The sequence below is a fragment of the Streptopelia decaocto genome (genome assembly GCF_964273445.1).
Source record: "Streptopelia decaocto genome assembly, chromosome: 2".
Taxonomy (NCBI): Eukaryota; Metazoa; Chordata; class Aves; order Columbiformes; family Columbidae; genus Streptopelia; species Streptopelia decaocto.
The window spans coordinates 43,699,226-43,712,800 of NC_138655.1; the positions used below are offsets into that span (position 1 = coordinate 43,699,226).

Genomic DNA, 13,575 nt, shown 5'->3' on the forward strand with positions numbered 1-13,575 from the left:
GAGTGTATTACAAACTTACCGTCGCACAATCGCGAGTATACACTTTCCGTACTCACTACGAGTACATGTATCTCTTTTAAAATAATCCCACACCGTGTTTAGGCAAGTGTGTACTTCTCCGGGACTCAGGGACGGCTCCGGCATTGTTTTGGGTGAAGCCACGTGCATGCACTCTGTGGACCGCCTGTTGTATTAGTTGCTGCCCCTTAATAATTTTCCTCAACTGATATCTGAACCTGTATTTAAGTCACTTTTGGAGTGCTAAAACCCTGTTTCTCACCGGTTTAATAAAAGTTGGTTTGGACCCTGTTGTCCCTTAAACTAACCTCGGGGTGCCTCCGTGACAGCAACATATACCATACATACAAATACATACATATACATACAATTAGGATTTTAAGTAGATGTGAATGACTATCACAACTGTTTACTTCATGACCTTTTGGTTTTTTCACTTCAAATGTAGCATCAGTTAATTTACATTTATTTATTATGAGAAGCACTTTTGATCTCCGTGGATTTCAGCATTAGGTGACATTGAAGAATTACTTTCAGTTTAAATAAATCTCAAATGACTTTCCTGTTTGAGGGCTGAACAGTATGCTATGAGCATAAGCAAGTTATATGAAGGATGCAGTATTTGACTGATATTGTACAAAAAAAAGCCTGTTCTCAGTTGAGGAATGTTTTGGCCAATAAATTGTAGTCTTCCTCTTTACAAGTCTTCCTATAAAATAAATGCTGTGGATGTTTTAATGTGCAAAAAGAAATTAAAGGAAATCCATTTTCAGAATTAGTCATAAAGCCCTCATATGCTATTACAATGCCTAGCAGTTGATGCCTTTCAAGATTAAAGTCCAATGCTATGTTGTAAAAATGCAGAACAAAAATCAGTCCTTACATGAGAAAGTTACAGTCTACACACATTTATCTCAGAAAATCTGAGCTGACCTGCTTAGTCACCGGAGCCCTGTTTTAATGGCATGTAGGTGTTTAAAAAGTGTTTACACCAAAAGCTGCCCCCTCCAGACAGCACTCCTGTTACCTGTCACCACATTGAGAATGTAAACAGAGAACAAACAGGTCTCCCACTAGATACATTAAACAATAATGGCATGAGATTAATGTAAGACAATAATTACGACAACCACAAAAATAAGTAGTGAAAGTAACAATCTCTTTGTTTAATGTATTTCAGCTCGTCATTCTTTTGCAATGAATTTAGAAAGAAATACAAAGCAACTAATGCTTCACATAGAAAAACATGTTTCTGGAAAGCACAGAACAAGAAAAAGGAGGGGGTTTTGGAGGAGTGTTTTGGGGTTTTTTTCCTGCAAATTGATCATGTATTTTGCAAGCACGCATTTCAGCTGACAGAATGTGAAGGGATTAGTACATACAATGTATATTTACCTTGTGTGATTCAGTAGCTATTCTAGATTACACCTGAACTTAAACATATGGTTGGTCTGAGCTGGAGTCATGACAGCATTAAATTAACCTGGTTAAAATATCATGGGAAAATACCTATTCAAAGGAACTTATAAAATTGTGTATTTAACCCTAGTATTATCCTTTCAGTTCTGGACTATTATGAGACAGTGAAGCTTGTAATTTAGAGGTTCTTAGAATGATATATCTAAAATAGGTTTATTTTAAGAATCTAGTATAGGTTCCAAATTTCTATTCAAAATTTAAAGTGTATTTTTAGGGATGAAGCAGCTACTCTGTATATAATGTGACAACAAAATTAAACACAAAAATTGCACAGTACAGGTCATCAAGGAAAGGATTGAAATTTATTTTAAAATGAAATTTCAAAAAACTTGAATTGATGTGTCATTTCATACAAGTAGCTAGTTGTAATGGGTAGAAGTCTTCAAACCTATTACTATTCGAGATACTAAGAAATCTTTTCATTAAATTTCATTTTCAAGTGAATTGAGTCAAGTTTAGGGTCCAAGATTTCAAACTGGCCAACATTTTTATGCCATCTCAAAATGACATCATCACCTTTTTTCTTCACATTTGGCTTACTTAGTAGTTTACATGTCCTCACCTAATCTGAAATAAGAAAAGTACAGAGTGGGAAACATACTCTAACAGCCTGGCTCTTAGCTTTCACTCACAGAAGCAAAAAGCATATTTCCAGCTGCTTCCACCTATTGATCCACTCCCATTGTGCTGAAATTCTTCCTGAAGTCAGTATAGCTGGGGATTAAACGAAATGATACCGTCTCTTCAGAAATTACTGTGAAAAGAGAAGGTGGAATCAGCACTTTTTTGCTAGTTATTTGAACCATGCATTCCTGACTAACCCCCGAACTCCTGCTCACAGAGAAATTTAAGTTGACAGCAATGGGGGAGATTTTTAAAGGTGAATGTGATCAGCCATTGAAAATTTTACTAGGGTGTTTTACAGACTCTCCATCACTGACTACTTCAAAGTAAGGATGAGATGGTTTTTCGCTTGTTGTTTTCCCTGTTGCTCATTTTGCAAACAAACCAACCACTACAACCTGAATAACATCTCTTTCAAAAATTATTCCAAATATCAATGCATTTGTCCTGGACATCCTTACCTCAGAACGCCCAGGAGATGATCCCAGTAGCGTGACTGACGTCCAGCTAGTGCTGTCAGTCCTCTTCTGTTATGATAAAGCCTGTACCTTGGTGCATTTCACAAAATGACAAAACATTTTTATCTTGCACTCAATACTGCTACCTCAGCTAAACAAGTAAGGTGAGACTGTGGGTGTTGTTTTATGGGCATAGGTGAAATTTCATTTTACAGAAGCAAAAGTTGGCAAAGTTTTAAGGAGATGTAGTCACTGACACAGCTGAGAAAAGCAACAGCTCTTTGAGTGTACCAGCCCTTTCTTTTCCAGTTTTGAGCTGATCTAATAAAGATATTATATCTCTCTCTAAATCATGTCTTGTCATTGTGGCTACAAGAAATGTTATAATTCTATTTGCAAGAAAAAAATCAATACAGTGTCTCTGAACATACCACTGAGTATTTTAACTGGGAGCTGAATCTTCTCTTTTGGCATAGGCTTGGGAAACAGAGGTTTCTTTCTCTACTTCCCGAGAGATACAGAAGGGGGGGGGAAGCTTTTCCTCTGACTTCCTCCCAATATACTGACTTGATTCTCTTTCCTACTAATGATAGCTTCTTTGTATTACAAAGACCTATCATCCAGTGATTACATACAGTATATTTCACATCTGATACTGCCAAAACAGCTTAAAATGGCATATGACAGAGTGCATGACAAGAGAAATATGACAGAATCCCTCCACCACTGAGGAGTCAGCCAGGACAACAAACATGATCATGGTCAAAATTTCACCAGCTGTGAATGCAGTAGTCTGAGAAATGTTTTGCAAACAACATTAATCCCAGTACAAATGTCTGAATGAACTCTGCTTGGGTTTTCCTTTGCAGAAGAGCTGAGAAGTGACAATAAGACAGAGTCTGCTTCCAAAAAGAAATAATGCATGCTTAGTTAATATAATGGAGGGGAGGAAAAAAATATTTGCACACATTTTAAAATATCAGAAAGTTGTAATATCACAAACAGAAATTACTCTTCTGAAGAAGTTACAAAGAAATGCTAAAGCACATTGGTTATGGGAGTCAATCACTGCACGTATTAGAAAAAAATTATGTATTCTAAGTAACTGAAGGTGAGTTTGATTTTGCAGTTTGATTTGCTGTTCATTCTCATCTTGAAAACCTGTTTATTTAAATGGGTCCATTTATCACACTTGATTCTGCAGAAAAGGCTAGTATACTAAAAATAAAACCCTTGTTTCATAGCAAAAGCTATAGTCCTTACAGTTAATCCTTGCTATTGTCCATCCACTATACATAGTGTATATATATACACACACATACATATTTTCTCCTGTTTTTTTTTCTAATTCTAAGCTGCATTCAAGCTATACAAGTATAGTTTACCCTCCATACTTCTTTCACCTTCTGTTTAAATCATGTAATTTTTGGCTTTCCCCCCCCCAAAAAAAAAAAATTATATTGACATTTAATTCAAGAAAACTGACATTTTCTTATTACCATGATAGAACAAAATGCAGCCCTTTTATAGCAAGTATTCTCCTACAAGTTGGTCATAGCAGCATTAGGTGTTACTTAAGAGAGTTGATCCATTGCACAGTAACTATGCTTCAAAGACCTTGCACAAATAACTATAATCTGACACTGGTGCCGCTCCAATGTTGAACTGACCACAGTAAGAGATGATGGGGATGGCAAGGGCACCTCTCCAGAAGAGTTTTCCATCATCATAACACTGTTACAAAAAGTAGTTCATAGAGCTTAAACAGATGAAAGCAAACAATATGCAGTCCTCTTCCTCTTGTTCTTCCAGACTTCCCACAATAAAAACCAAACAAGCTACCAAACACACACACAAAAGCAGACTTTCTTGTGGGTCTTACCAGCTTATCAGTATGTTCTGCAGCCCACTTTCTGACTATAGAAGAATGGAAGCAGCTTCAGCTCAGAGTACAACATGGAAGCTTGTTACCACAGTTTTCCAATGTTTCTGAATCCTGTATTTCTCATGTACAATAAGGGCTACGTAATTTCTTTTTTCTATGGCTTCAAGTCACAGTTGTCTCCATTCAGCAAGCTGTCTGAGCATTTTTCCCCTTCTTCACACCATGATGTTACAGACAAAAGTGTTAGGGTCTTACATTATTCCTTTTTAACCTGACATCAGACTTTAAGCAACACACACCCTTATCTGGTAAATCTATATTTTACTAATTCTCCACTATTTAAAACAAACAAACAACACCACAGACCCCACAAACAAAACCACACCCACAAACAAACAACCCCCCACCACAACACACCACACACCCCAAACCACTCATCAACTGCACCACAATCAAGACCAAAGACCAATTTGTTATTAGAGGCCAAAAATAAGTCAGACCAAATACTGATTAAATCTTTATTAATAAAAAAACTTAGTATAAAAAAAATAGAATAGTTCTTTCTGTACACTTAGAGAAAAAAGAAACATGAAACTACACAACAGCAGTAAAGTAAAATACATAAGTCAATTTAAAACTCCTGAAACTATATTTTCAGAATTGTGGTTTTTGCTGTTGTCTTGTGCCATGTATTTACTGTCTCAACTGAAACTGTAAGCTTCCTGAAGCAGCCACTTAATACACTTTGGAGTTCTATGCATAACCATGACAACCATTTACCTATAATGAAAAAATATTCGCTATATTAATATTTACTATTGTTAGCTCACCCAGTGATGGACAAATGTTAGGTAGGTTTAGTGACAGTACATCAAAAAGTTGCACAGGTAATTTACAGAAATTGTATCATCCAGCCAAATACTTGTTATTTTTTATGACCTCTGATGCACTTAAGTCATAGTCAGTAGAATACACAATCTGATATACTGCTTTGCAACACTGAAAACCAAATGAAGCTATGATACAGTATCTTTCAAGAGCATGAATCACAAAGGTAGATTTGGTTAATAACAGTAATGTGATCACTTTGAGTTGAACACTTTGCCAGACCTAGCACATAACTAAACTGACAGACAGCAGGGAATATTGACAGTATTAGTCACTTGAGAACAAGTAGTACTTTAATCTACAGCAAAGCAGGTGAGAGTAATCTAAAACAGAGCTACAAGGATCAGCTCTGATTAAGGTCAGTGTTCACTAGGATTACTGGTTTCTTGTCTTTCTTCTATTCCACCCCCAAACACCAACATGCATAGATATCAATAAGAGTTGTACCTGAGTATTTGAGATGGGGATTTACACACCCTGCTCAGACAAAGAGACCAAACTGATTACTGTTTATTTGTTTAACTGGGCTTTCTAAAAGTAAAGGTATTCATATTATCTTGTAAACTTACTCCATGTAACTGGTACACAAATACTTGATGAAAAACTTGTGCCACAGAGCTTACTACCTACTCTGGACTATAAGCTTGAATCTTGTTGACATCAGTGTGACTGCCTATAGAGCTGATACTGTAAAGGTAAAATTTAACACTATTGCCTACTGCAAAGTCATTCAATACACACGCTTCTCCTTTTACTGTCATTTTTCACTAGCTATCCAAGTATGTCATCAGGATATTTAATCCAAGTAACTTCCATTAAAGAGGCACCTCAAATTATAGCAACCCTAATGAACAAGGAAGGCCACAGACACATCCATTAAGCCATATCACTTAAGCTACTGAAAAATATTTTGAAAATACAGTTTTCTACCCTTCTAGAGGTTTTGTTTTCTTCTTGCAGCAGAACCCAGACACTAGGAAGATCCCAAGCCTCTTGGAAAAAGAAGTCTGTATGTAGTATCTCAGTCAGTAAAGCCAGCATGCTGTCATATTCAACTGTTGGTACTGCAGAAATATATATTAAAAAAGTAATGAGTATGTTTATATTTTCCACAAAGATATTTATCTGCCTAAGTATTTTTGAACACATTCATATCAACTTTTTAACATAAAGTAAAATGGGTAAACTGCATAAATGCGTGCACCAATGCTGTAGAAAGAGGATTACATCAATATCACTACAAATACAGAACAGTTATAGACACTAGTACCTGCTTAATGTCAAGTAGCATATGCATTCACTTATTAAAATGAAAACATGGAAAGCTTCTATAAACCTACTCTTCTTATGGTACCTTTTATTTAAATCAACAAAATAACATTGCACTCCCCAGACTGTTTTCACTAACTACAACTTATTTACTAACACTTTCACTAATAGGAAACTTGAAAGAATAAGTTATCTCCTTCATTTAAAAAACAGGACTCACCTGCCTGCTGATAGTGTTTTTCTGCCAACATTTGGTGGAGATGGTTCACAATGGAAAAAGCTTTTTATCCACCAATATTTATCAACTAATTCAGGTAACTCTGCAAAAGGAGAAAAAGCCCACACCATTAGACACTGTCTGAATAACAAACAGGCAAAACCCAAATACTGTTTCAAAGAAGGCAACAATACCATGAAATGCTTTGTCCTGGTCTGTAATGTTCACAGGATCCAAACAGCAGGAGGAGCTGGGAGAAACACTGGATTCAGAGTTCTGTGTTGCTGTTCATGGAAAACAGATACACACATAGTTTGTTGTTTGGTTTGGTTTTTAAAAAAAAAAAAAAACAAAAAAAAAAAACAACGAAACAAAACACACACACCACACAAAACAAAGTTTCAAGAGAGTACACTATTTCCATGCCAAGAATTTGCTCAGATTTGCTGCTGTCTTGGAGAAAGACATCTAAAAGGTAAATTTACCTTGCTACAATGCATAACTTCTATAACTTTTACATTATTTACATTATTCCACTACTGTTTATATAATAGTTTATTTCTTAGTCTACCTACTGTTTAGTTAAAAGCATTCTGAGATCTGTTTGCATAACTTTCACTGAAATTGGTGACAAGTCTTATGATCGTGTACACATTGCTAACAAAGCAAATGAGTCTATTCTTGAATATTCCACTCCAAAAGAACCTGATTACTATACTTTCCATTATGATACAACTAAATACTCCAATCACATTACAGTGTTCTTCCTGTATAAAGGGATCCTAATACACCAGACATAGTCTCAAACCTGTGACTATCTCACATATTTAGAAACAAAATTGTGAGTTGGTTTTGTGTTCTAAGCATGCAAAGTAGACAACGAAATACAACTAGAAACCATAACTTTCTGGGCTAATGCTTTTTCTATGTCACGTTTTAAAATATTAAAAAAAAAAAAAAAAAAAAAAGAAAACCAACCAACAAAACCCCAAACAAACCCCCAACATATCCTTAATGATCAAAAAAAAAAAAAAAAAAGTAGATGAACAACCAGAAGCAGATGCTCATTAAAACTGAAGCTCCTTGTCATCATGAAAAACTCTCCAAGAAACTAAGAACTACCAGACAAAGACACATCATCCAGAAGCCACCTTAAGCACTTTCTGATTTTTTAATAAGTGATAACAATCCGGACATCGGCTCGGGGGCAGGGTGCCTATGGAGGAGTGCTCAGCCTCCCTTTTCCAGAGAAACCCCCAGGCAACTGCCGTATCCCCCCGAGCACTCACTTCTGTAGTACTGGTTCTTGGCCAGGAGGCAGCCGGCGGAGGGTACCGAGGCCATGGCAGCGACGAGACGAGAACACCGCCTCTCTCCGGGAGGAGCCTGCGGGGGGAACAACGCGTTTCACCGGGGGGAGCCGCGCCCGGCGGAGAAGAGCGGCCCGGGGCCCCCGACATAGCCGCAGCTGCTCCCCGGTCCCAGCGGCTCACCTGCGTCGCCCAGAGAAAGCAGACGTTCACAGGGAGGACTGGGCCCGCGCTTCTCCTCCGCAGCCAGTACCTCCGGCTCCCCGGACCGTCCCTATATGGGCCGCGGCGGCGGGCGGCCCGCCCCGGGGGCGGTGTGGCGGGACGGGAGGGAGCCAGCCCCCGTCATGCGGCCGCACAGCAGCGGGTCCCCGGCTTCGCGTCCTGGTCACCTGGGTACCTCATCCCGACTGCCATCTCTGAGCACTTTTCTGGAGTGCATTAAGTGGGGACTAGGAGCTGCTGACTTAATTAATGATTTTCACCCCTGTGGGGAAGGATTAAAGGGGGATGAAATAGACAGGTACTTGTTTCAGTAGAGATTTTTACTTTGATGACAAATATCCATATTACTATACACATACACGAGAGAAAGTGAAGTCAAAGCACGGATTTCCAGTCTCGCAGTAATAAGTGAAACCTGTGATCATCTAAAGTTTTGGTAAAGTTAGAACTAAGTGCCAGATAGAATGAGTAAGTTTTTTCTTCCCATAGATAAATGCACAACTCTAAATTGTAATCCTATCTCATGGCAAAACTTGTCCTACAATATGTTAATTCACCTTTCAGAGTTGCCAACAGAAAAATTAACAGTTTTAACTCTTTGAATTGTTCCTGCTCCACAAGGAAATACTTTTTCACAGGAGGAGTTGTGGGAAAGAACATGGCGTGTGTGGTGTGTGATACCATTTTGCTGCAATATATCTGACTACTTCAGTAGTGTATCCTATCTCAAATGATGCAAAGCCAAGGCATGCTATTATCTTCAGTACACAAGTGGGAATCCTGAGATCCAAAAGAGCTAAGATCAAAAAAATCCACCAAGCTTAGGTGTCTCATATGAAAGCAGTCTAGGTCTTCATTTTTTTATATAACACAATGCCACACTTCATTTACCCACTTATAGCTCTCATTCTCTTCAGATCCAAATTTAAGTACTCAGCATTTTGATAAATCAGATTCTCATTAGCCATTGAAAACACTGATTAGTGGCCACCTATGATAAATATAAGTAACTCACATAGCATCAATTACGAACTCAGGGGCAAGGTTATAATTCAGCTTTCAAGACAGCATTCAATTGCCTTGACCACTGAACTTTTTTTTTTTCTCCCCGGAAGCCTTTGCTGCATTCCTTACTCACTTTTCTACTTCTATCACACACATGGAAGAAGTCCTACTAAATGCACTCTATAATCTGCTTAACTTCAGAAACTCAGCTCATATCCATGCTTTCTGGCAAAAGAGGTAGGGCTCCTATTAAATAAATAGTACATAACCCCCAATTTAAAAAAAAAAAATGCATTTAAAGAAGGAACATTTTCAGCCTTTTCATTATTATTGCAACCTTAACAAGTGTTCATTTAACATTTGTGTATGCCTAGCTATAAAATGAACTAAACATTAAATTATATGTCATCTCATGAATCATGGATACTTATCAAAAGTATAACTTGAATTTAAAAATTAAATCTATATGACCAATTAAATGAATGAATTTCCCACCCAGTCATGCCAGGATTACTTGGTATAACTCTCTTTTAGATATTAGAAGTAAAAAAAAAATCTCCGTCAAAACAACAAAAACAAAAGAGCAGTTTATACTGAGCTTCACCTTGAAGCTGACCTGTTAATTATTCACTAGACAAGGTATATCTACTAAACTTAGCTACTCTTTCAGTTCTTGGAATATCTGTGAGCATGATGACAACATTTTTGAGCACATATTTTGGGTGCTTTCTTCCATGCACTTTTGTGAATTTTTTTTACTTTTCCTTTTTACTTAACCTTGTGGAAGAGTAGTGCAGCATGGGAAATTGTACAGTGTTATTTCATGGCTGCGTCAATTTAATGATTGTATGGTTACGTTGACATTAATGTTTAGACAGATGTGAACACTTCAATTAAAGTATCTTTCCACATGCATATGCAGAAAGGTACATTTTTGGCACACGAGGGTAGAATGTTCCCTCCTCCCAAGCTTCTGGAAGAGCAGATTTTACACGTTTTCTTTGCCCAGTCTTATTGCCTATCTGTCGCGGTTGAGACGGACAGACGACATGGACCAAGTTCTTTCAAGATGAAAGTAATAGGTGCCATTTATTGTTACAAGTGCATTTTTATACAATTCTACCAGTTCATGTGTCTTTTCACTATTGGTTACAAGTTACAGCACTAACATCTCATTGGTTAATTTTGCTATCATCCATGTTATTCTTCTATCCCCTTCTCTCTCACGGGTATATCTCTCCTTTCTCACGGGTACAACTCCATACCTCCGGATACTTCTTTACTCCCATCTTTCTCAAGGGTAAATCTTAATATCTTCAAGGCTGATCTCTACTCCCATATTTTCTGTCAAGGATTCCACAGACCCGCTGCAGTTTCCCACACCTATCCACAATTAATATTTCAATCAAATTTTGTACAGAAAATATAAATCACTCTCATCTGAAGAGAATAGTGTCTTTATTTGACAGGAGGACTCTATGTGAGAAGACTGAACTTCTCTGGGTAGTATTTTGTAATGGATGTGTTAACATTTCCAGCAAAATTTCAGAAATGTTTCCTTCATGCATCTTTCAGTACCTCTAAGTATTCACTGTCTCAACAAATTATTTTGCATACTTGTACTGTCAAATTTTGAAAGGAGTCTGTAAAAAGAGGCTTTCATTAAAGGAATTAAGTAGCTCTCCTATGTAAAGTAACAAACCTTCCCTATGCAAAAATGAGTTCTCAAAACCTGCTTGGTTTGTTAGCTACTTCCAAGGAGTAGTGCCATCACTTACCCTTTTCATTTATCTGCTTTACTCTTCAAATATTGAGCAATTAATGAAGAATTATATGGCAGTGTGCAAGGTGGCAGGAGAATGGAGATTTATGTTGTATGTAGCCTGCGAAAGAGACACGGGGCCATAGAGCTGCTGGGGACAGCCTGAGCACAGAAAGGACAAAAAAAACCTTTCTCTTTACTGTTGCAATGTGTGGCACCACCGAAAACCATCAACTTTCTAGCAAACACCACTCCCAGTAGTGAAGTGATTGCTTACTGGCAGTTCTGGCACTTTTTCTTCTTCTTGTTCTTCATTTTATTATTATTATTACTATTATTGCTATTTTTTTAAAAAATCCTTACCACAAATATGTATGGAATACATGAAAAAAAGATATTTAATGAAGATAAAAAGATTTTCTTTTTGTTCCTGATAATTTAAGATATCAGATGAGATGACACTGAAAGGGTACTGAACTCTAGACTCCATGCAGCACACTTCTGAATGATGCATAGTGCCTGAAGCATCAGCAAAGGTAGTGAAAAAAATTGACCTATAAACTGCACTGCTAACATACTGGAAAAAACTATGCACATTGCTAAATTGTTGGTACAACTTTATGCATTTACAGTTAAATATATCAAGTTTTCAAAAGCTGTTACGAGTTTCTCTTCATTCAGTTCCATGTCCTGTGTGGCACTACACTCATAAGAAAACCAAGACATTTTAATGTATGTTATTTTAGCTGTATTTAGCATTTAACTGAGACATATTTTTCTTTAGATTCAGACACAAGCTACATAAGCTTGTGAAAATTCTTCCAGCAAGCTACACCTTTTATATCTTTCTAAGGCAGCATATGAATACTTGGATTCTTTGTTGTTTCATCTCTCAGGTATTCCAAAGAAGAAGCCTTAAAATTCCAGTATTACCAACTATAGGGTTTATAAATTGTATTCCGACAACATAGAATATGTAACTTAATGTGATGTAATTGAATAAAGCAAAATTGAATCATAGGCATGTTTATAAACCCCTTCAATATGTTCCTGGAGATTGATGTATAGACATGAGAAGAGTTAGCTTGCTATTCAGTTTCCCATCCAGTACAGAGATGCAAGGCCTAAATCATGCATATTTTAGTATTCTTGTTTATTTTGGCTCAAATGAACATTTCATTGCATGACATCCACTTTTTCTAGTTGCTGTAAACAGCACTGTTGCATTTTGATGAACACACACAGACTCCGCTTTCATTCACTTCTATACCTACTCTCTCTCTGTCCTTGCCAATAGTATGGACTCAGACTCACCAGACTGAATATAACCTGACACCTCTACAGCTCTGCAAAAGCGTCTTAGAAGGTGCTTGTGCCTCACAGTGTGTAGCCAGCATTCCTTAGCACTGAGATGTGACACCCTTGGCATCCTCCTTTCTTGGCTAGATGCCCTGTCACCAGGCCAGATGCTCAGGATGGAGCAGCATGAGGTGCAAAAGGAATCAAGGAGCTTGTGAACAAGAAGCACATACTCATAATTTTGCAGCTGGAAAATTTCCCATTAACCTAGCAACAGAGCTGGCCCAGGCCAGCATCCACATCACAGAGCAGAACTTTTTCAAATTTAAGAAGTCAAAGTACACTTGTGCAGCTGGGTTAGAACTGACTGTGAGGACAGGTTATGCCATGCAAGTGTGTAGCAGCCCTACGTGGTGAGATGCTTATACCCCGTAGTCAGGTGATTTGTGGTGTCTCTGATGGGGTTGTCACTCTCATCTCCCATGCCCCCGCCCCATCTCCCGAACCTCAGTGCTAATATTATACTGAGTACAGTGAGGGTGGTTAGGATGCTGGAGAAGTGTCTGCCTGCCTGGTCACATCAGTAGAACCTACAGCCCAGCCCACAGAACTGTCCTGAAGGTGACAAAGGACCTGTCTGAAATTTTTCATACATGAGCTTCTGGGAAGGAATCGAACTTTAAAGCATACACTGCTGCAGGAGCTTATTCTGCTGCAGTGAGTGGGAGTTCACACCTAGAAACAAGAAAAACGACAATTGGCTTAGCTCTACCTAAGTCACAAATGTCCTGCGATCTAGTGAAAGCCATATTATCAGGAGGACCAAGTAGTCCCATGTAGATGGCTCATTATTCTATCATCTTGTTCTCCTTCACAGCACTTTTGTCTCCTCCAAAGCCACTGTATAGTAAGTACACACAGCATGTTCCTGTATGTCTCAATCTGCTTCATTGCAATAAACACATACACGTCCTTATGTGTCTCATATACCTGCTTAATTTTATACAAGGACACCTGAAGAAACCTGAAAGTCTTAATTCACTCATAAGTCAGACCAGGCTGCGGAGAGGCACAGTGGAGGAACACTGATAGTGTAGGACTTCTCACACAACAGGCCAGATCCTCAGTTCACTATA

At 37.9% G+C, this 13,575-nt stretch overlaps 1 protein-coding gene across 1 annotated transcript; it reads right to left on the reverse strand.

Annotated features, from left to right (window-relative positions):
* Nucleotides 1-4,968: 4,968 nt before the first annotated feature.
* On the reverse strand, nucleotides 4,969-8,439 carry PPDPFL (pancreatic progenitor cell differentiation and proliferation factor like). The gene is made up of 5 exons (XM_082044988.1): nucleotides 8,332-8,439; nucleotides 8,128-8,224; nucleotides 7,033-7,122; nucleotides 6,842-6,941; nucleotides 4,969-6,416 (listed from the first exon to the last, which is right to left on the reverse strand). The coding sequence occupies exons 2-5, from the start codon at nucleotides 8,180-8,182 to the stop codon at nucleotides 6,404-6,406; spliced, it is 258 nt and encodes an 85-aa protein (XP_081901114.1). The 5' UTR covers nucleotides 8,183-8,224; nucleotides 8,332-8,439; the 3' UTR covers nucleotides 4,969-6,403.
* Nucleotides 8,440-13,575: the final 5,136 nt, after the last annotated feature.